The 25,408-nt window shown below is 47.9% G+C and overlaps 2 protein-coding genes across 8 annotated transcripts in view; one reads left to right on the top strand and one right to left on the bottom strand.

Moving 5' to 3' along the window:
* kiaa0825 (KIAA0825 ortholog) overlaps window positions 1–3,386 on the bottom strand; it is an 86,486-nt gene extending 83,100 nt beyond the window's left edge. For all 5 annotated transcript variants that reach the window (XR_003786961.3, XR_005898169.2, XM_029162638.3 and 2 more), the window contains exons 1-2: window positions 2,940–3,386; window positions 16–158 (exon numbers count right to left, since the gene is read on the bottom strand). Coding sequence is in view for 3 of the 5 variants with exons in the window: in XM_029162638.3 (XP_029018471.1) it covers window positions 16–146 (131 nt within the window). In the remaining 2 variants the exon portion in view is untranslated. The remainder of the gene's footprint in view (window positions 1–15; window positions 159–2,939) is intronic.
* A 170-nt stretch (window positions 3,387–3,556) lies between these two features.
* slf1 (SMC5-SMC6 complex localization factor 1) lies at window positions 3,557–25,307 on the top strand. Of its 3 annotated transcripts, none has more exons than XM_029162384.3 (18): window positions 3,557–3,574; window positions 4,086–4,209; window positions 4,457–4,535; window positions 4,672–4,897; window positions 4,994–5,147; window positions 5,329–5,454; window positions 5,580–5,645; window positions 6,178–6,324; window positions 6,627–6,796; window positions 6,877–7,011; window positions 7,178–7,331; window positions 7,415–7,583; window positions 7,687–7,832; window positions 8,207–8,301; window positions 11,072–11,151; window positions 15,175–15,267; window positions 16,121–16,303; window positions 24,592–25,307. In XM_029162384.3, the coding sequence occupies exons 2-18, from the start codon at window positions 4,099–4,101 to the stop codon at window positions 25,080–25,082; spliced, it is 2,625 nt and encodes an 874-aa protein (XP_029018217.1). In that variant the 5' UTR covers window positions 3,557–3,574; window positions 4,086–4,098; the 3' UTR covers window positions 25,083–25,307. The 3 variants fall into 3 exon arrangements, with proteins under 3 accessions (XP_029018217.1, XP_029018215.1, XP_029018216.1); XM_029162382.3 differs by lacking the exon at window positions 3,557–3,574 and adding an exon at window positions 3,577–3,799; XM_029162383.3 differs by lacking the exon at window positions 3,557–3,574 and adding an exon at window positions 3,577–3,799 and having other exon boundaries at window positions 4,029–4,209.
* Window positions 25,308–25,408: the final 101 nt, after the last annotated feature.

Raw genomic sequence — 25,408 nt, 5'->3', positions numbered from 1 at the left:
TCGGTACCAACTGACCTGCTGGCATTGAGGTTGAGCTTCTCCTCTGTGCTTTTCAGAAGGTGTTCGAGGTCCAGCTCACTGCAAACCGCCGGAGCCGGCAGCTCCACGAAGGCGCAGTCGTCGGGGAGGTCCGCCGGCCACTCCATCCCGCCCGGAGCCTGGAGGCAGTCGGAGAGAGACGGGCGGCGTTAAACAAGCTTCATGACACGCAGCGGTTACTGGATCGGAGCGAGGCAAAAGGCAACGCTGGTGTCAGGATTAAATCAACAGTGTCAGGTGTAATCTGGAGCCTTATTATCACAGCTGTCTGTCAAGGAGCGAGCCACGATGGACGCCCTCACACACACACGCAGGCGGGTGGTAATTTGAAATTTCCTCAAACAAGACTCTTATTAGGAGGCACGAATCAATCGCACCTGAAACACCTGAAGCAGGAGGACGCTCATCATCTGTCCCTTTGCTTCACAAATCATTGCTTTCAGGAGGAGCCCTGATCAAAATGCATTGGCTCAGTCTCCACCTACTGACACTACCACTGGGGGGGTCGGGGGGTAGAGCAAATAAATAAACAATGAGGTGAGATGCTCTTCACTCCAGGCTTTAAATAAACAACTCATCTCCTTACGTCTCTCACAGAACTGAGGGCCCCCCCGCGGTGCTTAGCGCACATGCTAACAGCCAATCCCGTGCGAGTGCCGCGTTGCCGGGTCTCATATCAACATTGTCATCACCACAGGTCCGGCGGAAGGTAATGGAGAGTGTCTGTGTCAATTTGGCGTTCTCACACTCCACCTCTCGCCCCGTTCCTCATCATCCGCTCTGATTTTAATAATCCCTGTCAAACTCCCAACAGCTCCGCGCACTCGCTCCGCCAGCCGCCGCGCCGCCGCCCGCCGTCTGTGCCACTCTCACTGACAGGGCGGACAGAAAGCTCAACATTCATTTAGCCTGCACAAAGGGAGGCCTGTCCAGCTGGACAAATATTATTTTCTTCTGCTGACAGCCTCGCCAGTTAAGCTGGTCGTTTATTATTTCTCCCTCCCTTCTTCACTCTTACTGTTTCCCCTCATCATCACGCTCCCTCTGCGCCACTGTCTGAGAAGAAGTCCGTACACAGTCACCGCTGAAAGGGAAGGGGATTTTCAATCCACGGATTAGGAACTCTACATTGTAATTATATAGAGTGAGCCAGACAGTGTGTGTGTGAGTGTGTGTGAGACAGAGAGAGAGAGAGAGAGAGAGAGAGATTGTGAATTATGCTTAAAACACCCTACTTCTCTTTATGGGTATGAGAGACAGATGGACAGAGTGTGCACTATATGTCTGCTGGGTGTCTACCTCCTGGTCTGACTGCGTATCATCTGTTATCTTAAGCATGAGCATGTACATCTGAGTGTGTATGTGTGTCAGGCTTCTCCAGCATGCACACAGGGCCTCATTAGTAGTATATTTGAAATCATCCAGTCTCCATTGTCTTGTCATTAGCTCTTTACAAAGCAGATGTTGGAGGAGCCCTTGTGTGTTTCATTGTGTTGCAACAGGGACGACTGGGCCAGGCACTGAGACATCGACTCCACACCTATTAGAGCAGGGGAAAGAACACAGCCACACACACACACACACACACACACACACACACACACACACACACACACACATCACTGTCCTATCTCTCTTGATGCTGCCTGTCTACCCCGGCTAGGCTAACGCACAGGCCCATTTTCAGTAATGAGTTTGTCCTGAAATATTTAGCAGCATGTCCCCCGGGCTGCTGCTTTAAAGCCACTTAGAGCATGTCAAGTTAAAGTCAACATTGTTTTAAAGCGGGCACCTAACTGGTACTGTGTGCTGTGAGGAAAACATGATAAATTAAATAGTTGCACAGTCGAAGATCTTATATGTGCCCAGGAGAAAGGAGAGCAGCTGATTCTCTCCTGTTCGCTTGACGTAGTGGTGGACTTTAATCTCATCAGAGCTGATATTAGTGACATTTCTGCCAAACTTAGGAGACTCTAATATTGTTAAAATGTATTTCTCACTTTTTACATTTACCACAGGGAAATATGTGAAGTGAAAGATGATTCTGACTTGGCTGAACATTGTAACAACAGCATTGCCTTGATAGAGGTAATGAGAAAATGAATACTACATGATTTACAGTAATCCTGATAGTTGTTGGAATAATAATCCTCATTCTGTGGCATTGAAGTACCATCTTAATAAACATTTACATACATTTTATTGTAAACAGACGTTTGAAAAAAAGGAAGTGTCACACAGCAACAGAAGCACACAGCTGCTTGATGTATTTGGCAAATAGATAAAAAAAATGACTATTGCTTATTTATCTTACTGTATATAATTGTACTTCTGGTTAAGTGCAGCTAATTGACTAAAAAGGTTTGTCATGTTTTGCATTTCAGGGAGCAAGGCAGAAAACCAGCACATAAAGAAATCATATTTAATAATGAATAATAATAAGCATTTACTGTACAATAATGTTATTAATGAGAGAACAATTTATAGAAAGTGAAAAAATAAAAAACAATTTCTGAAACTGAAAAAAATGGCATAATGATTCAGTTTATTACATAATTTGAACATTGTCACTAATTAATTAACTGATCATCAAATGTTTTATGAATTCTATATTACAATTATGCTTGAGTTATAAAAGGTTGACAATTTCCAAAGGAGTAGTCCGTCTTCGGGAGTTAATCTTACTGTTTACAGAAGCAGCAGTGAGACCTTGGGTGTCTGAAGACACGGACCATGTGACCAGACACCTTACACACACACACACACACACACACACACACACACACACACACACACACACACACACACACACACACACACACACACACACACACACACACACACACCTGGCTTGTTGTCACTCGGGGACAACACGTGTGTTGAGTGTTTGTGTGTCTTACCTGTTTCTTCCTTTACATTCGCCTTTGGATTAAATGTTATCATCCACAGGCAGCGAGACCAAAGACATTTGCAGCCACTTGCTGCTGACATTTATAGCAGCAACAAACTGCAAACCAGTCACTGAGCAGAAACTATGGCAACACGTACCTAAGATAAATCAGTGCGACTGAAAGCTAAGACTATGCGGGAGCGGCGCTGATCACGTGTGATATTATCACGTATCAGCCGCGAAGTGATCATTGTTACATCATTTTACGAAATATTTCCGTCATCCAGTTGGTGTAACATGTAGAGAGCTGTTTTGGTTATTTCCGGGAAGCGTAAGCGTCCGTGACAACAACCTGGAAGCAGCTCCCTAAAACTTCCGCCCTGTGGAAGAGACCAAGTGACGAAGGAAACAGGGGAGATGCATCCACGGTGACGGACGCATACTAGCTTTACAATCACAGTTTAAAACATGTCATTTACAATCTCTACTAACTATGCTGCTGTATGTTTTATCCAAAAATAACATTGTCTTATAGTCGCTAATATGCACAAAGTAAGTCGGTGTTAGAAGCGCCTCCCCCCCGTTCCAAAAACAGTAAGCGGTGCGTCACACTGTCAACACAGGGCGCTTGAATGGTGAACTCGCGTAAGGATCCGAGCATATAGTGAATGATTATGAGCACTGATGAGCTGAATCATCTGGAAAATGTCTGCGACGGGTTGAACATGTTTTGGACGAAGCATCTACATTAGTAAAAAAAATATGAATAATATGCCACTTAGCCGGTCACGTTGCTGAATGCCAGTGCCAGGGTTTTGGCGCGCCCGTTAACGGCGGTGGCGCAGAGTCAGTATCGGAGTAATAGCAAAGGTACATATTGACTTAGATGGTTTGTCACACAGTGGGGATTTGAATGTGTGATGAGAGAATAGCAGCCAAGACACAGATATGATGGTTAAAGTCTGGGAATAGGTATTCAAAGTGCTGGAAGTCGCAGTAGACGCACGTTGTGGGCATTAGTTTAAACGGCCTAAACTGTACTAAGGAATGTCTTTTGTTTGTCTCAAGTGAATTGAAACGATCATGTGTTGTCAAACAGGAAGTGCAGCGTGGCTTCCAACGAAATTACCTTGCACTACGTTTTGCCTTTGTTTAGTTTCGTCTTCAGCATGGAGGACGGCAAACGTGTTTTCCAGATCTCTGGGATCAAGAAGCACGAAAAGAAGAGGGTTGTGGTTCAGGGAATCCAGCAGCTGGGTGCGAAGTACGCGGGTGGCTCAGTAAGTAGAAGACATGGGAAATAACATGCACCAAAAGTTTAAATGTTTGGAGTCCTACGATCAAAATTGAGTTTATCTTAATGATTCCACTGTAATGTAATATGCTGCTAATGTAACACTGAACATAGGTGTGTTCTTGAGTTTGAATTGCAACATCATCGCCCACTCGTTCATCCAAATAACCAGTTGAACGTATTTGTCTTGTGATATTTGTTGTCTACATGCGCATTTGGTGACTGTCTTGCAGGTCTATCAGCACGCCTGCACACATCTCATAGTCCCTCATATCTTGCCCAGCGAGAAGTTTTTGGCAGCCTGTGCTGCAGGTGAGTCAGGTTCTAAACACAATTTTGGTGAAGCACTATATTGCTGTAGAGTATTGGTGCATCTGATCTAGTTGAGCTGCTCCTGACACTTGAACCTGTTTTCCTCTGTGCAACCACTGGTGCCTCCTCCCACCAGGTAAATGGGTTTTGACTCCGGACTATGTGACAGACAGCGTTAAGAACGGCTCCTGGCTTGCAGAGGAACCCTATGAGGTGGCCATTTCCACAGGTTCCACCGCTGCCTTCCACCCCGTCAGGCAATGGAGGGAAAAGGTGGCGACTGGGAGACTAAGGGGGGCCTTCCAGGACTGGAGGGTCATCCTCATGGTCCAAGAGCCCACACGCAGAGCCATGTTCAAACGGTGACGCATACAAATACTTGATCGGAAGTCCCTCCATCCATGTATGACTGAGGGTTCAACGGTATAATAAAGTAATAACTCTTTCATGGTTTGCAGGCTGCTTAAAGCAGGCAGGGCCAAAGTTTACCACTACCCACCTCCCTCTAATGCCGCTATCACTCACATCATGGCTAAACCTGTCACAGAGAACCTAAAAGGCCACAGTGCACCTTGCTACCCTGTGAGCCACATCGTCCAGCACCTCTTTGGGGTAAGACTAATTATGACATTAGCCACTAGTTAGTAGGTATACTGTACTCCAAACAGTACAGTATACGGTCCAACCTGTACTCAAGTCCTAAAGCTGATTCATTTTACTTCTGAGGGTTTATCTATAACAGATTATAAGCACAGGCTTGGAAAATTCTAAAAGTCTGGCTTTTGTCTGACAGAACACTCCGGTGGGAATGAACTTCAGTAAAAGGGAGGAGCATCCAGCAGAGACAAAGGCCATTAATGCCAGCGTTGGCTTCTCTAATCTGGAGGCCGAGCTCAGGGACTATGTCATCAAACATGAGGTGTGTGCATATTTGTGGGTTGTGTCAAATGCAAGCGCAGACACACAGAACCACAGTATCCTGTGCTCATTTAATGATTACCGGTAGTCCTCGTGTGTGACAATGTTGGCGGCCTTTTTTTCCAGGGCCGGCCCAGAATGTGCTTCCTTGATTTTCTGTGTTACCGTGACCCTTACTGCCCTCAGTCACAGGTAGACCCACACACACACACACACACACACACACACACACACACTCACAGCCTGCAGTGATCACTGCTACACATCTCTGAAATAATGGTTTCATCAAGAATATCGGGTCATTCAATTTTCTCCATGTCATACATTTCAATGGAAAGCGACACGTAGAGCGAGAGCGCATCATACTGGGGTCACATATTTAACCACCACTGTCAGCTGATCTGAGAGTTTTGATTGGCAGGCCCATTAACAGTAGCCTCCACTGTCCTGTCCATACCTTACCCAAGTGGATCTACATCAGATTGCTATTATAAGTGCTCATGTATTTTCCTGCCGCACTTTTTGAGTCCATATGCTGTTTGCCAATATGTGACAGCCAGGAACGACCCCCAGGAACCTCCGATGCCCGTTCACTTCCTATTTCCATTAGCCTTCTGGCCTCGCCCGTCTCTCCCCCTTTTGCCATCCATCTGTTTGAGTGCCGTTATTTCTCCTCCTCTCAATACGCCTCGAACATTTCATCATTGTTCTTCCATTCCTCTAGGCAACGGAAACCGACTTCAGCAATGTTGGCACTATGATAGAGTGCGGCCTCTTCACTGAAGCCCTGGACTCTATCAGGAGTGCAGGATTCCCTGGTGTGCTCCCACCACTGCCGTACTTGAGCTCCCTCTTAGAATATGCACAGCAGGTAGGACCATCATTATCAGAGAGCAGAATCGCCCCATGGTGCTGCACAAGCTCCAGGAGCTACCGTATATAAGAATAGAACATGTTAAGTAACATTTCTTAATTTGGAACGGCCTTTGTGGCTTTTTCCTCTGATCTGGGTCATTGAATTCAGCCAATCAATTCAAATTAACCACTTCTGGGAAAAGGTCTTTACAAAGTCTCTGGTATAATGGCAGCTCTTGCTGTCTGAAGATATTTTTAGTGTGGCTTTTAATATCCCAACCAGGTCGGTGTCACTGTACTGTGTTTGTTATATATAAGGGAAATGCCACGTCAGTCTTCCTTAGACGTCTCCAGCAGGTCATGTGTAACCTGCTCATCAACAACTCTCCCTGGCTGGCCTCCAACGCAGTAAGAAAATATTTCACCAAGCTGTTGCAGTGTCCTCGGTGTAAGGCGGGGGTGTGGCCCTTTCTGGAGACAGCCATCAGGTAAACATCGCCGCACGCCGCAGTACATGTATGTTTCCTCACAAATTGTCGCCATTAGTAATGTGTATCGACTCCTTCAGTTACTGCCTGTCGAGTGAAGTCACTTGCCACGCGCTTCCTGGACCAGCCCTGCCGACGTTGTTGCGTTTCCATAGTGACATCCTGGCATTTTCCCTGCAGATCTTCCAGGGGGAGCTGCATTCTGTCTCGGCCGCGTAAGAACAGAACCTCATCTTTCTTGCATGAGAGATTCTCGCAGAGCCTCACACTCCTTCACATTTGCTGCGATTCAAGCAGTCAATCAGTAATACTCTCCATATTAATTGTGCAGATTAGTTACTTTCTCGTTCCCTCCTCCACCTCTGCCTTTGTTTGGCTCAGAGATGGAACGCCTCCTCAGGCGAGAGGATGTTCTCAGACGTCAGCATCGGGGTCTTTGCTGAATGGGACTTTCTGGACTGTGTGGGAACGCTCCACCCTGTTGTCCCGTGCTGTGAAACAACTAACCCAGCTCTTGGTACAGGCTGCTAAACAGGTAAATGCTGTATGTAACATAACACGACGTTGACAGTTGGGTTACAACAGCAAACCTTTGGTGGTTGTTCATCTCCACTGTAGGACTACACCGACAAGGAAGAGAAGCATGATCTGCACTTGGCAGACATTCTAGTGGGCCACCTGTCTGTCCTGGTGGAGTTCTGGTGTCAGCAACACCTCCGACTGAACCAGAGCCTGGTGGAAAAGGGTCTTAAAGACCTGGCAGAGTACTTTGCCCTTATCAGTCATGGTGCGGAGTAAACATTGCTGTAATTACAGCATTCAGTTACATAATAAGTTATATTGCTTATTCTTCATCCTTATGAAACTATTATGCTTATTGTCTCCTCCAGATGTGTCTCCAGTGGTTCTGGAGGAGGTCCTTGTCAGGATTTCCTCTGGCAGGCTTAAACTGGTGATGACCGATGCTATATTCCGGAATCTCTGCTGCAGAAATGGATTCACTGTGGGTGATGAGCCTCTCTCTTTAAGGAAAATGGTAAGAGTGCTCACTACTTTAACTGATTTAATTACAACACCACAATGATGATGCTACGAATAACATGGTTCATTTTAGCTACAGCAACATTTAACACTGTAATATAATAATATAGTAGTATACATATATTATATAGTATATAATATAATAATAATAAAGAGACACTTTCAGACGTTTTGCATTAGTTAACCTGGTGGCAAAGTTGTTACAGGTTACATTACAGCTGTGTGCTACGGAGACGGACCCTGCTGATGAGGTCTATCGGTGATATTATGTTGCAGGACAACATCTGGCTCTCGCTCACTGCTGGTGTTACCACCCCCACAGACAATCATTGTCTAAATATTGTGCGACTGTGTGTGACTTTTGTAAAGGTGCAGTCCTACCTGCCAGCTTTGGGACATTTGGCCCAGAGTCCCAGGGGACTTCACCCCAAGACCGGATACAGCAGCCAGGATTCCAGCTGCAGGTACAAAAATAAAGTTTCTTCTAGAGATATTAGGAATTTTGTTATTTCTTAAAATGTTGTGTTGTTATGTCCTGATGTGGGCACTTGCAAAGTTTGACAGTGTAGAAAAAAGGAGGGTGTAGCCGATCTGTTACTGAAACCATTTTCTGCCATCCAGTTGAATTACCTGTTTCAGCCTTTCAGGGTATTTCAGACATATTCAAGCAGCATTCCACTCTGTGTTCGCTGCCAGGCTTCCTCCCATTCATTTTAATGTAGGCAGCACAAGTCAAATAGGCGAAAATGTACAGACTCGAAATCTGTTGCAAAGAGAACAAAGGAACACCTGGAGAGGGGATCAGTGTGTGTGTGTGTGTGTGTGTGTGTGTGTGTGTGTGTGTGTGTGTGTGTGTGTGTGTGTGTGTGTGTGTGTGTGGCGGGGGGGGGTCATGGATGTATGAGTGGATGGATTGAGGGGAAACCGGAGAGAGGCAACTGGAGGTCAGACGGAGCGTGAGGAGTTGGCATGTGATGGGCCGTGCCCATCTCGGATCCTATCAGTGTGTGCTTGCTGACAGGAGGGGTGCAAAGGGAGGTTAGACCCCCCCTCCCCCACACACACACACTCACACACACAAACACACACACTGCTCAGTCTGGTTTGAAGAGCAAGCCAAATATGGAGCAGGACGTCCCATCAGGCCTTTGTGTCTTCCCATACGACCACCAGACTTCACCCCTCTACTCCGATATTCCCTCCTATATATACCGCCCCCCGCCCCATTCCCACCCCCCGTCTAATAGCCCGTATCAGACATCTGCTGCTCCACCAGCAGGTATTTGGCCTGGAGAAGGGCAAGCGCCACCAGGGAGCAGGTTCATGCGAAGGCTACTGGTTCACGCAGTGGCCAGATTCACTCTCCGCTCCTCTCCTCCTGCGCTCGACTCCGCACTCTCGGCCTCAGCCTTAGTTTATTTAGCCGCCGACATGAGAAGAACTAAATAAAACAAGGAATGCCATCTGTACGGGGGAGATAAAGAAGTGCTAAGGGGCACGTGAAATCATTTGACCCCAAAAGAAAGAATGAAATCAAAATGACAAAGTCTGTGATAAATTGTGAACAGAAACCAAAAGGAAATCTTATTTCCTTATTATTCACGCTTGAATTCTGCACGTTTTCAGTGATAGAGCCTCGTAATCAATTAACGCATCTTAATGCTGAAGCGTTTCTGAGGCTGACACAGTCTTCAAGCATTGTCAGTACAGTTCCTGTTGTTGCGACTCGGTAATGCTTTAAGTCTTTGACTCAAGAAATCGGTATATAAAAGAGGAATTAGTTATAGGCACACTTTGAAAGCACACAGCCATAAAGCAGCCCCAATAATAACCACAAGACACGCCACGCCACATGTCTGTATATATATGACTGTGGTTTTCACAAACTTGTCAAAAGCTCCGCAGCATCTCGAAGGTTGAGCCACTGTACGCGACCCCTCTGTCTGCTGTTCCTCTCTGCTCCGTCACTGTGACTGAATGCAGCGATGCTGCGAGGAGCCGAGCGTGCGCTCCTTCTGCGCCCGCAGAGCGCCCGGCGTCGGGGGCCGGCGTCCAAGGCCTCCCAGGCTGACGGGACGGCTGATTGACAGACCGTTGAGGTGGCTGGTTGGCGCCTCCCACCCGTCTGCGCGGCAGCGAGTGCCGCTAGCAGAAGGGAAGCTGTAATTAAACGGAGGCTGTTCCTCCGCCGGCTTAATCGAGCTCCGCGCGTTGCTCTCGCCTGCTCAAAGCATTTGGCCCGGTCATTGCTTTAGCCCGGAAGAACATCCGGATTTAAGAAAAGCCTGTAGATTCATCAGCCGTGCTAACGTTCGACTTTGCACACGTGTAGGGTGCTTGTTTTGTGTGAACTTTTATCGGAACTGAGGCCGTTTCAGGGAGTAGCGTCGCGTTGCTGGTTCTTGATGCTGGGCCTACGAGGGTTCCGGGTTCCACGGGCCGGTTCCGCGGCTGCGCACGGAGCTCGTCTTTTCACAGCCTTGTCCCCGCTAATAACAAGCAGCGTGACAGGACGTGTGTTTCCACCCCCCCCCCTCACTGCTGGGAGCTCCTTCCTGGCTTCTGAACAAGCCAATTACCAGGGAACAAGCCTCTTCCCTGTAATACGGATGGCAGCCTGCTCCGCCGCGCACGTGCACGCACGCGCACGTGCACGCACGCCCGTATACACACAAGACACCTGTCAGGCTCCGCGCAGGCAGATCTCCCGTACCCGCTCGCAGGACTAGTGACAGCCCACAGCTATTAGCACGCCACCACTTTGAAGAGGCTTCACTTTCTTTTACTAGTTATTCCTCCTAATGTGCCTGCTCACATCGAATTCTCCGTCTCTGCGTTTGAGGCGTTAAGTGGGAGGAAAAGTGCTTTGGAGACGGGAATAGGAGGATTGTGTGTGTGAAGTGCGCGTGTGTGGCCAACACAGTGGGGATTTGACAGATACTGTATTGTCAGATTTCATATACGATACAGCGCCATGAGGGATTCATTTGCTAATGGCACTTTTCACAGCACAGTGATGTCCATTCCACTTTCTGTACCACTGGGTCTACTCACTGTCAGGCTCTAATGGTCAGCTGTTGACACATTTGACTTGTTTATGAGAATTATGGGTATTTTCCTATAGAGTTGGTGTGTATATATTTATTTATACACACATATGTGTATGTGTGTGTGTGTGTTTGTGTGTGTATATACTCTTTTCTTTCTGTAACTACGCTCTTTGTCTCCACACAGAATTCAGAGCTCCTTGGTGAATACGACAAATCCGGAGAAAGAGAACCTCCCGAGAGGTTTGAACAGAGTCAACACAGCAGGTATGACACACACACACACACACACACACACACACACACACACACACACACACACACACACACACACACACTGCTTAACCGTATAGCCTAAAATTGCAAGGATCTGACTTTTAATGGACTGATGCACTGCACTGGGTCATCAGTAAAGAGAGACACGGTAGCTCTGTCATCACTTTGAGTTTAATGACGAGTGCCTAACGCACGGGGTGAGTGATTGACTCGCATGGGGCCGGTCTTGCTTAAAGGGGCAACTCGGCTGCATAAAGTCAGACTAACACAAAGTCGGTGGCGTATCACCACCTCTGTATCGCACATCGTCCTCCACTTGTTCCACATTGAAATTCGATGCCACGTCTTGTTTTCCTCATGTCTTATTCACCTTTTTTCAAGTCATAGGTAAATAAATGTTGGTTCGGACAGAAATAATAGGTTTCGCGCACACAACAATAACACATATTAGTACGCACACTGTGCCTCAGATCTCCATTTTAGGAATATCAAATGCAGCAATTAGGACAGCGCCGCAGATACACAGCGGCTGCACTGGTGGAACTTCCTGCAATTAGAGGCATGGCACTCTGTGTGAACTCCTGAAGGTGTCAGAGCTCATATCCCCCACCTCCACCTGATCAGAAAGGCCCTGTGCTGCGGCGAAGGAGGGGTGGAGGGTAAAGGAGAGGCAGGGCTGAGGCGGGAGACTCAAGGCTGTTGGCATGTGTTGTTTTTCCACTACGTGATCTCTATACCGATGCGGTCGGCATTAATTTTTGATGAACCATCGGCACAGCATCCTCCCCTCTCGCCCTCTCATCCCATCCTATTCTCGCTCCCTGCCTTCCTCTCCTCCTCTTAGAGGTTTATTCACCCACATGTGTAAGCTCGCTTTCTGTCTCATATATTCTGTTCTTCCTTCCTTTGGAACTTCTGCCTTGCCTCCCGGAGCCCTCGGTATCTTTGTCACAGCAGCGGAGAGGGGTTGAGGGATTTGGGATGAACTCCTCTCTTTCAGCCCCGTGTTTGCTTCTGGAAGCTCTGCAGAGATTTCAATTTAAATCAGCCTGAATAAATCGCATGTAGAGTGTTAAACAAGAACCACTGCCGGCTTTTCATTGTATGAAATTGGTGGGCTTTTAGCTCTGTGTCAGTCCTGAAGCACAGTTGAAGTCATCATTCACGCAGCATAATTCACAGAGTACAACTCTTGTCAATCTACAGAAATCAACTTTATCCAGCATGAATTGTAGCTTTGCTTCTTCACTCTTACAGGACTATACTAAACTCTTTGCTGACTCTAGATCAGTTTTTCTGGCCATTTCATGGACTTGAGAGGTGAAGTACATACCTGAACACAGATTATCTATCACTGCCCTTTAGTAGTTGGACCTCAGCCTGATTAGTCGGCCCAAGTGAACAAGAGGCGAACCGCATCAGTATTGGTATTAGTGACTTATTAAATAAAAGTAGGAAATTGTACATAGTACATATAAGTGGTTTTACATAAACTGCTGCCACCTCCAGCCCAACGTATTCCCGCGTTCAAATCATCACTTGTGGAATTTTAAATGATGTCACTTCAAGACCAGTAAAATCTTTTTTTGCTTTTTTAAGCACAGTTGAGTTGGGGTAATAATGCGCCGCCGTCGCTCTCGGGGCCAGCAGGAGCGGTAGCCCCCAAATAAGCCTAAATGCATCCAGAGACTGGCACGGAATCGCCTTCTGACACGTTCCCGACAAATAGCGATGATATGGGCTTCCAGCGGCGTTTCGGCGCTGCGATCGCTGGGCCGAGCGCCGCTTTACGGGAGTGTAGCTAGCAGACAGAGGGGCGTAAAGAGCAGCACATACATTTAACTTTTCTATTAAAGTGTGAAACGGGGGATTTATAGAAAAGGACAGGCGGATTTATCCTTTCCGTGCTTGTAAATGCTGAGCGTGCAATTACCCCTATAATAGAGGCGTTGTGTCCAAATTGGAGCCATTAAAGTGATTTAACTGTGCGTGGATTGGCCCTGGCATTTGCGAGCATGTGTACACATGGGGTGTAGTGGAATGGGTGTTTAATCACAGCGTTTTGGAGCCCGGTAATAGAGGAGCAGCCCGTGTAGAACACCGACGTGCCCCGCGGCCCCGCGTATTCATTAGGGACCGGAGTTTGGATTGGACTCCATCCATCCATTTTCTTAACCGCTTACTCCCTAGTGCGGGGTCACGGGGGTGCTGGAGCCTATCCCAGCTGGCTACGGGCGAGAGGCAGGGTACACCCTGGATGGGTCGCCAGTCCATCGCAGGGCAACACATAGACACACAACCATTCGCACACACACTCACACCTACGGGCAATGGAGAGAAGCCAATCAACCTAATGCACGTCTTTGGACCGTGGGAGGAAGCCGGAGAACCCGGAGAGAACCCACGCAAACACGGGGAGAACGTGCAAACTCCACACAGAAAGGCACCAGGTCCGCCTCCGGGAATCGAACCCAGAACCTTCTTGCTGTGAGGCGACAGTGCTACCCACCGCACCACCGTGCCGCCCGGATTGGACTCCACTCAGGTTGAATATGCTGCACGACGACTGCAGTTACTGTTTTATGGTGAAGCTTCTGTTCTCAGATTGGAAACACACTGCGACAGAATAGTACAGGAGGTGTTGTGTCATTTTGTGTCATAGTGGTCTGCAATATACAGTACAGATCACTTCATTTGCCTTTCTAAGTGGCTGCTCAAAAACTATGCTAATACTTGATGATCTTGAGAGTTGATAGAAGGTGATTTGTATACAAACTGTCTGTTGTAAATGTAAAATTAGACTGAGAATCCAAGCTTTTTTCATCAATCCAAGGTTTCATTTGATAAACATTCTTCCATTTCCATTACTGCCCCCCCACCCTCCACTCTTCAACCTCTTCTCTAGCCGCAAATGGCCTCAGATGCGTCTCCTGCGTCCTCAAAGACCCCTCCTGGAAGAAAGGAATTCTTGAATGGATGAATAGGATCCAGCATTTTCAATATTTTCCCTACACACTTTGAAATGCAAGAAACCCCCTTTCACGCTCTCCCGTGCTGCTTCTTCTTCCTCCCCTCCATCCTGCTTCCTCTCTCCTCCTCCTCCTCTCGCCCCAGACTGTGCTCTGTGTGCGCTGAAGTGAAGCCCCTGTACAGACGTGGCGTCCTGGGGAGAGCTAGTAAAGCATTTATTACGGGCTTTGCAGTCCTGTATTATACTGGCAAGCACAAAGCCACTCATGCTTGGCCTTTAACTTCCCTCTGAAGTTCACCCATACATGAAAAGAGGGGGCTCTGGCCCGATAATGTATTCCTGATTTACTATTGTATCAGGAAAAAGTGAGGGACGGGGCGAAGATGAGGAAAAAGGGGAAAAGGGGGAAGAAAATTGTGTTTAAAAGTGGGAATGGGATCCTCTGGAGTTCTTTTCCCTCGTCCCCGTTCACTGCTAGTTTGCTTATTAAATATCACGTGGCGACAGTGGCAGTGCCCAGCGGAGCTTTTGAACACTGGGTGTGTGGAGAATCCCTTCCGAGGCTTTGTGCGTGGGCTGTCTACCATAACTTCCTCCCGAGTAACAATGTAGGGACGAGCAGACAGGAAGCAGCCCTGCTTTCCCAGCGCCACAGCCATTCACTCGCCAACTGCCCCGACGTTAACTTTGTGGGGCTTGGTCGGTAAATGGGGACACGAGAGCGAAGTAGCGACGCGAATTAGCCCAACTCTCAATCTTAGATTTTATTTTCACAGGATTTCTCCCTTTTCTCATCACTTAGCTTAAATCGCATCCTGATTGGCGGGTCGTACTTTTTTTTCTTTTTTTTTTTTTAGGTCAGGACATTTCTGTGGTATTTTATTGGTTTGTTCACCATATGAAGGGGGACAATGGGCAGGACATCGGACACACCCTAATTTTGGATTTTCTTTTGTCTCTTCCGCCTCTTTTTTCTTTTGGATGTGTTTGTCCTTCGTGTGTGTGTGTGTGCATGTGTGTGTGTGTGTGTGTCCTGGTCGAAGGAGAGACCCTCCTCCACCGAGCTTGCAAGAGGAACCAAGTGGAAACGGTGCTTCAGATCCTGGCGCTTCCTGGCACGGACGTCAACGTTAAAGGTAAGACTTTTCTTTTTTTTCCGCTTTACCCTGTAACCACCGTCATCCCACTTCACTCACTGCTCTCTGGTCTCGAAGAGCGATTAACATGTGCGGGGGGGGGGCGGTGAGAGGCATGAAGAAATAGGAGCGCACGTGCGTCATCATTGAGGTTAACCTTTAGCTAAAATGTAAAGGGTGTGTCTAGGAGGAGCAGGATGCGTTAGGAAGCTCCGATTTATAGATTTACGGTCACTTCGCTAAGTGAATTCAATGCCTTTTGATATTTCAGAGTGACTTTCTTTTGTCCCTTTAGGTCAAATATAATGACTTGCCCTCCTTTTATGGAAATGTTGAGCTGTTTCAAAGGTTTCTCCAATTTTGTGATCGCCCTTTATTGCAGCCTAAATTAGCTTGCATCTCAGCAGGAGGGCTCGTGCGAGAGGTGATGTCCAAAAATATGTGATGTCCAGAACTGTGGGCAAAATGGTAAAATTACCGCTGCCAGCTTGCATGTGTCTCCCAACGCGAGGCCCATATTAAGCGAGGCTGAGCATTTTCACTCGTACCCTTTTTCATGCCAGACAAAACAAATGTTCTTTACTTGATATTCTCCAAGTGGGAGTTTCTTTTCCCCTTCAGGATAATCGATTCCTGACTGTTTTCATTAAGTCTAAACCCTGTAATGCATGAAAAGATCCTAATCCTTTCTATGTATTTTATTTGAGGTAGATAAGAATGATAGTTTAAACCTCAATGCAATTACATAATCCTGAAAAAAACCTAACTTAGATTCAAACTATGGTGAATAAAGTTCTCTTGTCAGTTCCTATAGTAACGTTGGGACATGTATATATCCCTTTTCTGTTTGTAGACCATGCAGGGTGGACGCCTCTGCACGAAGCGTGTAATCACGGCAGCACTGCGTGTGTGCAGGCTCTGCTACGTCATCACCCTGCGCCCGTGCTTAACAGCCAGGTGGGAGGAGTCAGTCCGCTGCACGATGCCTTGCTAAACGGATACATGGACATCGCCAAAATGCTACTGCAACATGGAGGTAAGTAATGAGGGCCTCTTTGGCTAATACTGTATATTTAAATTCAGGATGTCAGAAAGAATTCAAAACTGTTGCAGTAAATGTTCGTTCCAGGTTGCTGTTTATTATTTTGGTGCCATATTCTCGACATATGTCTTAAGGTCGGTCGTTCTCCTCAGTACGATTGGTCAAATCAAACGTACTTTTGTTTACAGCAAGGAAGTAAAATTTTAAAGCTGTGAATAGTGTCTTGTCCTAGTGTGATTTCAGGATGAAACATTATGTACCTGCTGCACAATTACAAGACGAGAGCGTAGTAGTAGTAGTAGTAGTAGTGATAGTGGTAGTAGTGGTAGTAGTGGTAGTCTGTCAGTTATACCTTGTCACCCTTTGCCTCTAGCAACTCCTCCTATGATCGTCTTGTCCAATCAGATCAAATCGTAACCTCTCTGTAAATGTCCTTTCGATCAGATTAGAGGAGACACAATCCGCACACTGTAAAAGTGGAATTATACGCAGGTAGAAACCCGGTAGAAACTAGTTCGGTGCCACATACAGCCTGAGCTCAGGCCGGTTGAGGTGAGCGTGTCGTGTGTTGGCTCCCAGGGAGAAATGGTGCAGCCGTGGGAGCGAAAGGAAATGTACTTGACGTGTGTTTGTGGGGAGAGGAGCCGCTTCCTGGCGTCAAACAAGTCTCCCATGTTACGTACCTCTGCCTCCGCTCACTTCTCACTTTGACTAATTATAGTTAATTTGATTCGACTTCCCCATTAACACACGTACATATTCTGTCCTCAAAAAATAAATTAGACTGGGATTGTTTAGTCCCGGAGAGGAAACAAGAGAGCACAGCTTTTTCTTTCCCTCTCTCTCTCGCTTCCTCCAAATTAAAAGAGGTCAGGCGTGGAAGCAGCTATCTGTATTAGTGTGTGTGTATGTGTGTGTGTGTGTGTGTGTGTGTGTGTGTGTGTGTGTGTGTGTGTGTGTGTGTGTGTGTGTGTGTGTGTGTGTGTGTGTGTGTGTGTGTGTGTGTGTGTGTGTGTGTGTGTGTGTGTGTGTGTGTGTCTGCAGCAGACGTCTGGCCTGCTGTCTGGGCCAGGTCTGCTCACAGGGGCCCAGCAGAACAGTCGCGTTCTGAAACACCTGCAGGCTTCCTCATCCTACTTCTGTTTTCTCCCGACTGTTTGCTGTTTCCTCGTGTGGCTCGTCTAAAGGCTTCAGCAGGGATCTGGCGAGGAGGTGGTCCTCTTGACTCCAGGTCATACGGTCCCGTCTGATTCTTCTTTTCCATGCTCCAGCTGGTTGCCATGGACACCGTCGATAGGCTTCGTCATTTCATTTTAGATCTTTTAAGTCCGGTCTGTTAATGTGGAAAGTTTTGGCTTCAGGATACTTCACGCTTAGTTACCCTCAACATCTTGATGTTGCTCATTCCAGTTTTTCCTTGAAACTCAAGCAGGACTTTTGTGCTTGTGGCTGCATTTCCAACAGCCATACATCAGCTGCTTTTTACATTTTGGCCAAAGAGACTCTTTGCATCGTCCCATGGTAGTAAAACAGGCTAGTGGGCCACATGCATTTCCTCCCATCTTATTTATTACATTCCCGTGGTTTTATTCTTCCGAGTGCCTGCATCTCCTGAAACTATATTTCTCACGGAGGCATTCACCCTGTTGTCCTAGTTGTTTCCAACAGACAGCCTGGACCTAGTTGCCAAGGTTTCTGTAGGCCAGAGAGGGCAACACTGACACTGGCACACCAACAAAGCTTTTACTTGGGAGTGATCTCACCCCTTTGTAAGCCTGTCTGCTTGGAGGCCTGTGTGTGTGTGTGTGTGTGTGTGTGTGTGTGTGTGTGTGTGTGTGTGTGTGTGTGTGTGTGTGTGTGTGTGTGTGTGTGTGTGTGTGTGTGTGTGTGTGTGTGTGTGTGTGTTGGGTGGGGAGGGGAGGGGTAGATGGATCCCCCCCCTCCACTCTCTCTACCTCAGTCCCTACAGGCTTATGAAGCTGGCAAGAAAAGAATGCCATGGCTGAGGGCAAGGCTGAGTCTGCCCTCCTTCCCCCTCCTCCATTGCCCAAGGCTGCCCCGCATGACCCCACGTATAAGTGTGTGTGCATGCAGGTGTGCGTTGTATTTGGCTTGGTTTCATGTGCTATAGATGTGTCCTTGGCTATACAGTATATGTTGGTGTATATGTATGCAGACACAAACGGCTCCCTGAATCTCAATGTGTGTGTGCGCGTCGAAGTGAGAACCAAAAAACGTACTTTCCTACCACAGTGAGGACATTTACGCCGTTCCTCGCTTCTTCGAAGGCCTGTTTGAGGGTTAAGATGCGATTTTAGGGCTAAGGTTAAAATTGAGTTTTGGTTCAGATTATCAGATTAGAGCACGGGTTAGACGTCTGCCTTTACTTGTAATGGTTAGGATTAGGGTAAGGGGCTAGGGAAGGCATTGTGTCAATAGAGGTCCTCACTTGTACGTAAGTACAAGGATGTGTGTGTGTGTGTGTGTGTGTGTGTGTGTGTGTGTGTGTGTGTGTGTGTGTGTGTGTGTGTGTGTGTGTGTGTGTGTGCTCCTTGTGCCCCTTCCTCAGCTGGTAGGAGTGTTTAAATTTTGCGGGGTGGCCAGGGCAGCTGGTACCCCTGATTGGAATGGAAAATGACCCGGAGCTTTGCAGCTCAGAGCTGGCACACACACACACGCACACCCCACACACACACACGCACTGAGGAGGCGTGTCAGTGAGCAAAAGGGGGTGGAGAAATAAAGAACAGAGCCTTTAAGCTGTCACCACTCTGCCCTGTGACTGTAATCGCTGATGGCGTCCTCTGAATAGAGCCCACCGTGTTAGTAAGCACAGCGAGCCTCCCTCCACTTGTAAACACACACACACACACACACACACACACACACAGACAAACACACACACACACACACACTGTCTTCTTTACTGTAGCTGCTTGAAGAGTAAAGCAAATATATACTAGCAAAGAGAACCTTTCAGGTATGTGTGTGTGTGTTTCGATGCTCCGTCCAGGTTCCGGCGCGGCTGAACCTTCCCTTCGTACATATGTTGCACGCGCTCCCGCTCCGAGCCCACCTCCGTCCCGCGGTCCCAGCAGATCCCAGCGCGAACAAGTGTTTGTGGAGCAGAAAAATGTCATTTGCTCAGTGGCACAGGAAACACACGGTCCCCTCGGAGCGCCGGAGTCAGCCGTGGTTTGTCTCTGTCCCCCCCCCCCCACACACACACACACACACACACACACGCAGGAGTAGCGCCGCAGACACACTCGGGCCTCCTCTCGTCGGCGCGAGGAAGAAAGTTCATTCCGCTCGGCTCTTATTTCCCTGTAGGTCCTGAACTGGCAACTGCGAGGAGCCGAGCACTCGTGCTATTAAAGGTGCGGCTGTGTTGGGAGCGCGTGATTTATTCGGGTGTGTTGATGTTACGGCTGCAGGTTTCTCCAGGCTGTATTTCAAGGACTTCCCTCGGTGGGAGTTTTCCAACTAGATTCGTCTTCGTTCTCGTCTTTTCCTGCCGCCTGTCTCTCGCTACCACCCCCCCCCCCAACCCCCAACCACCACCACCACCTTTCTTTCTGCGTCTTTGGGGTGGTTGCCAGGATTAAGTCTGGAGCTCGATCCCACAGCCTCCCCGCTTGTTCTTCCCAGTGCTTCAAGAGGAGGGTGAGACCCACTTTCAGATAAAGCCTGTGTGTGTGTTTGTGTTTTCTACAGATGAGGGCCTGTGAGAATAGACAGACAGAGGTGTCTCGCGGCCTACTTGTACCCAGCGCCACCTTTTTGTGAAGCACAAACACACACATCCTGCTCTTTTTCGCCCCCCTGCTGAGCTGCTACAGCGTTTAGCGAGCATGAAGGCCACCTGGAGCCACTGTAAGGGCACGGCCACTAAAGCAGTTCCATTCACTTATTTGCAGGGGCTCCATTATAATAAGAACGGTGAACTTGTGTTGAAGCAGGCTCCTTCCATTCACAAACAAAGCTGAGTTACAAGGTTTAGGACGTTCCTTTTGTGAGGCTCCATCATGGACGCAGGCCTGTGATGATGTTGTCTTGTTGTAAATGAGGATCGTTCTCTGCCTCAGTGTCCCAGCCCTGAACTTAAATCATCATACAATCGTACGGGTGTGAAGTGGCGGTGCTCCCTTCTCTTCACCCTTTTATATGAAAGCGTTCACAGACAACAGGAAGGAGTTCAGTCGTTGAAATGGATAAAAGCGCGTCCATGGAAAACGCCGGCACGAGAAGCGTTTGTAATTATTTTGAATTCATTAGCAAGGAGTCGACAATGGCCGGGCTTGAACTCTGGTCTCGTGGTTCACGCGGTGTGAATGAAGACACTGAAGGTAAAGCTAAACCCCGCTGCATGCACGTCGCTCTGGAAAGACCAGCTCCAGCTCCTCTCAGCTTCTAGGTCCGCTGAACGAGGCCATGTGGTTCTCACAGCAGAGCTATGGATTCTAACAGCGTTATGAATGGACGCTCTGCTTTTCACGTCTAATGGAGGTGTAGTGTGCGGTGAAATGTCACAGTACGTTAAGTATTTATATGACTGCAACAATTGGCAGAGTTTCAAATCACTTAACTCTCCACTTAGGGCTATTAGATATATCTCAGTTATAATTGTGTCCTGTTAAATATCAATTTAAAGCAATAAGAAAACACAAAGCCGACAACGATACGTTATCAGAGTTGCAAAAGTAACATTTTAGTATTTTTTATAGGAGTGTGTACAGTGTGTGTGTAATGTGTGATGGCCTGATGCTTTTTCACACTTACAAAACAATCGTCATGTCAACGAGCAGCTACGTTTGTCCTGTGTTATCTGCACGTGTATTATAACATCTAATTACATCTATATTTAATATATTCTATTTTTGCACATTACATTGGGAATAGAAAACAGATACACTTGAAACTGAGGTTAAAACGAGGTAATATATTTTGAAAAAACGGCCAGTCAGACCTTTAATGTATTGCGCTCTATTTGATCTCAATTCAGTGCTTCAATGCTTTTCATATGTGTATGAAGTCATGTTAATTGTGCATCATACTGTAGGGAACTGGACCTTCTCCTGTACAGTACATTGGTGGTGATGTGTTATTGGACCTGAGCTAGAGAGCATCTGTTTGCCTTATTTTAATCAAGGGGTCCGTTAAGAGTTAACTCAGCTCCACTTTCATTAAGATGCTAATTGCCCACTGGTGATCAGGAGCCAGGTAGCCGATGCCCCCACCCGCTGGAGTCGCTGCAGTGTTGGCACATCCAGCTTTATCCACACTGTATTCTGCAACTGTGCAGACTGCGTTTGGGTCGAGAGCCCAGCACCCGATGACATCAGAGGCTGCGGGCCTTCACTGGGTGCTGTCACCCATTCAGAATGGAAAGAAAGCAGCAGGAATGCAGTGATGTTCTCTAACGCTGGACATCGACCCACTGCCTAATGTACTGCTCTATACAAAGATCAAGGTGGGAAGTAAGAGTAAAGCGTCGCTTGGACGTGGCCGCTTTGAGGACACTGGCCTGTCCTGATGCGGTGGGAGGAGTCGCTCGCTAGCAGCTCCCGTGGGACGTGTGATGCTGTGCCTCTGGCTGCAGTTCACACTGTCGCCCTGCCTGGTTTCAGCAATAGGGAAGGAGAGAGGGCGAGAGGATGTTTACCATGCTGTGGAGCTGCCTGCTTCCCAGCTTGTCTGCCTCTGCCTCAGACTGGAGGCTGAGAGAGAGAGAGAGAGACGTAGGGGGAGGGAGCTCTGCATCTTTCTTTCCTTCCCTCCCTCCCTGTTTTTTGCGCCAATTTTTCCCCTCCTCCACTCTCACTTTTATATTTCTTGTCTTCGCCTGCCCTCTAAAGGCCAAAGGGCCTCGCACTGTGTGTGTGTGTGTGTGTGTGTGTGTGTGTGTGTGTGTGTGTGTGTGTGTGTGTGTGTGTGTGTGAGACGCAGTGGTTTTCAGTGTTTTCAGTCCCGTAACATCTGGATCCTGCGGCGCTGGGACGTCGGCGCGTTCCGGTTCCTATCCTACGACAAATAATACGGAGCGTCAGATTCGGGAGCGCACGTCGACAGGCAGGGAGGGAAATTCAAAATCCCAGAAAAGCCAACGCGGTGGCTGGCGCTAATGAAAGACAGGAAGTCGGGCGGGTAAATATGCAAATGCGCCGCGCCGCCGCCGTAGCTCACAGGCAGACAGATCTGCAATCAAACACGCAGCCGCGCAGTCAGTCACGCAGGCGTTTCAGGCAGGCTGAGCCCAGGGCCGTGCTGCAGGGGCCTTCTCCTCCCCACACCGGGGCTCTGCTCGCTTTCAGGAGCCTGTCTGTCAGCGTTGACGCGGCAGCGGCGGAGAAAGTGAACCGGCGCTCCGTCGCGTCGCTCCCAATTACTTACAGTTCACCTGCATGTTGACGAGCTTCTCATTACTTTGAATTGTGGTTCCGGTGGCCCTGAACCTTATGGTCCCTCCCGGTGGATGAGCATATTGGCCAGGGCGGCTTGTTATAGATCCCTGATTATGACACAACCTTGCTCTCCCTCTCACCCCGCCCCTCGACGCTGTCTCTCCCCCCCTCCCCCCTCATCCTCCTCTCGTGGCCACTTTGATCAAATCTGTGCTCTTACGTCCTTGACTGCTGCCCCCGACGCCTGACCCCTGCATTTGAAATTTTCCTGCTTATGTAAAAGTTTATGTAGATTAATGCCACAATTTATGCAGATTGAGTTTTTGCCACTCAGGCTTGAAGCACTAAAAGGTAGACGAGCGCTGACCTTCCCCGCTAACAGCTACGTGAGCTCTCACCGATTATCTCATAACCGCCGCAAACAGTGTGAGTTCTGTTGCAGACAGAGAGATGAAGAGCAATTTCAGAATTCAAAATGTTACATTTTTAACCTACTTTTTTTTCTTTGACAGTGTAATTTAAAACAAGTCTCTTTGTCGAAATGTCATTTGGGAGGCTCACCGAGTGCTTATGTCACACACACACACACACACTCGCACACACGGTTGTCCCTCCTTTAACACGCCGTGCCTTCTTCAGCCCCACAGTGTCTGTCAAAAAGAGAAACAACTGCTGGCAGTGGTATCAAGCAGCCTTTCAGCCGTCTGCGTGTCACGTCGAGCCTCCACAGAGCCGTAAACTCGCTCACAAGTGGCAGCAGCGTTGCCAAGGTTGAACAGTCAAGTGCCATCAAGAGCAGTTTGCCACAGAAGTGGGTCTATCTGAAAGCAAACAAAGGGCTTACACTTGACTCGACTCGCTCCACGTAGACTAAGTGTGCGCGGGCTCCCGCGACAAAGGAAAATGGTTTTCAGTGGGAAAAGACAAAGCAGACGAGTCGAGAGCAAAGTCACCGTGATAACTTTGTGCCGGGGAAAGAAAAGCGCCGCATTCAGGGGCGGCTCTCGGTGTGAAAGCGGAGAAGCGGCGCTGAAAGGCTCAAGTAAAGGTTACCGCAGAAAAATGTGTATTGATTGTATGACTTTTTAAAATTAATGTGCTCCTTTCACCAAAATAACAGTACTGAGCTTTACTGAAACTAAAAGCCTTGATACAGCGGCGTCATAAAGGATCTGACTCCCTCATGTACAAAACCTCAACTGGGAACGTTCAGATTTCGCAATCAAGGTTAGCTGCAGGTTCAACCTCCGCTGCTGCCGATAGCGATGAGCTAACACTGCGTTAAAAAAGGTAACAGGTCACTAAGCGCGTGAGCCTGGTACCCAAACACAAAGTGACCCGCCAGTTACACAGCTGGGGCGACGTGTCAGCTGAAGTTAGTGCCGAAGTCGGATACAGGCTGCGGCTGCTTCTCAGGGCTGCTGGGAAAACAGCTGTTCACTATGAGCCCCTGCTGTGTGTGCGTGCGTGCGTGCGTGCGTGCGTGCGTGCGTGTGTGTGTTGCCAAAATAGACTCTTCTGTCTTATTTCGTAGTGAGGGAGCATTCAGTGATACGCTGCACTGGTTCTATCAGCTTTACAACTTACTGAAACCTGAGATGAATGTTGTCTAATGTTGTCTCAAATTACAATTATAACTTGTCACAGACTGTGTTTAGTGGCAGTTTTCAGGTCATAAACATGAATAGCAGAAGTCACGATGAGTAAAAGAATGAGTGACGGAATTCATTTGTTGAGCATTTCTTGGTGTGTATGCCCCCCTATCAGAAGGTATATTTACATGGACATGTCTAAATTGTGGTCTGCGAGGCTTGAGGTGTGATGTCATTGCTGTATTAAGGGATAGATGGATCTGATCCCGTTCTCCTCTGTCTTAAGGCTCGGTTCTTCTGCAGCAGACGGACCAGGGCGGTCGCACGGCGCTGGATCTGGTCTTCACGGCTGATCAGAGGGAAGTGCTGCTCCGCAGCGCGCAGGTTGGAGACTGTGCCCTGACAAGCAGCGTGACCGCGACCTTTAACCTCCCGCTGCTGGAGGCTGGGTCCGTGCTGCTTGCCCACGTCATCGCTGCTTATCTCCGGGAGACGGGCGTGCGCGGCTACACGCAGGCCGGCGGTGGCGGCGGCGCCCATGGCCTGATCAGAGCCCTGGAGACGCACTCCTTCCAGACAGTGACTCTGGGCTGGACGGACCAGCGAGCTGTGAGGCTGGTGGAGGATGCTGAGACGCTGCTGGAGCTTGGCAGAGGAAGGTACCTGGAGCTCATCCCTCAGAAGGTCAAAGAATGCAAGGGAGAAAACACAATGTTCCTGATGGAGATGCTGCAGAATATGAAGTCGCAGGCGGAAGCACTAATTACTGATTTGTGATGGGCTGCTACAGTACATTAATACTAACCTTCTGGATAATAATGCTGTATGTCTAATATTGTGTTGGCAAATAGTTTTTTCAAAAAGTATTTTCTAGTAACTGCATTGTGATTAATTTCTACCTTTTGTATTTCTGAAATAGAAAATGTACATTTCTCAATGTTTCTGTACCTCAAGATTTTCTAACTTAATTTTTTTACAGAATAAATACATATAATTTCCTAATTTTTAATGCTTTAGTCAAACTCTCACAACTGACTAGTTTGTTGAAGAACTAAGCTAAATCATCCTGGTTAGACGTGTAGCTGGGCTCTCAACCGCACGCA

Source organism: Betta splendens, chromosome 9, assembly GCF_900634795.4.
Source record: "Betta splendens chromosome 9, fBetSpl5.4, whole genome shotgun sequence".
Lineage (NCBI taxonomy): Eukaryota > Metazoa > Chordata > Actinopteri > Anabantiformes > Osphronemidae > Betta > Betta splendens.
This window is presented reverse-complemented; position numbering and strand designations above follow the sequence as displayed.

Bases quoted from the DNA above. Each gene is read 5' to 3' on its own strand.
- slf1 (XM_029162384.3), top strand. From the start codon at position 4,099: ATGGAGGACGGCAAACGTGTTTTCCAGATCTCTGGGATCAAGAAGCAC. The intron at 5,646-6,177 runs GTAGACCCACAC...CCATTCCTCTAG, and splicing joins CTTACTGCCCTCAGTCACAG to GCAACGGAAACCGACTTCAG. The intron at 7,332-7,414 runs GTAAATGCTGTA...TCTCCACTGTAG, and splicing joins TGGTACAGGCTGCTAAACAG to GACTACACCGACAAGGAAGA.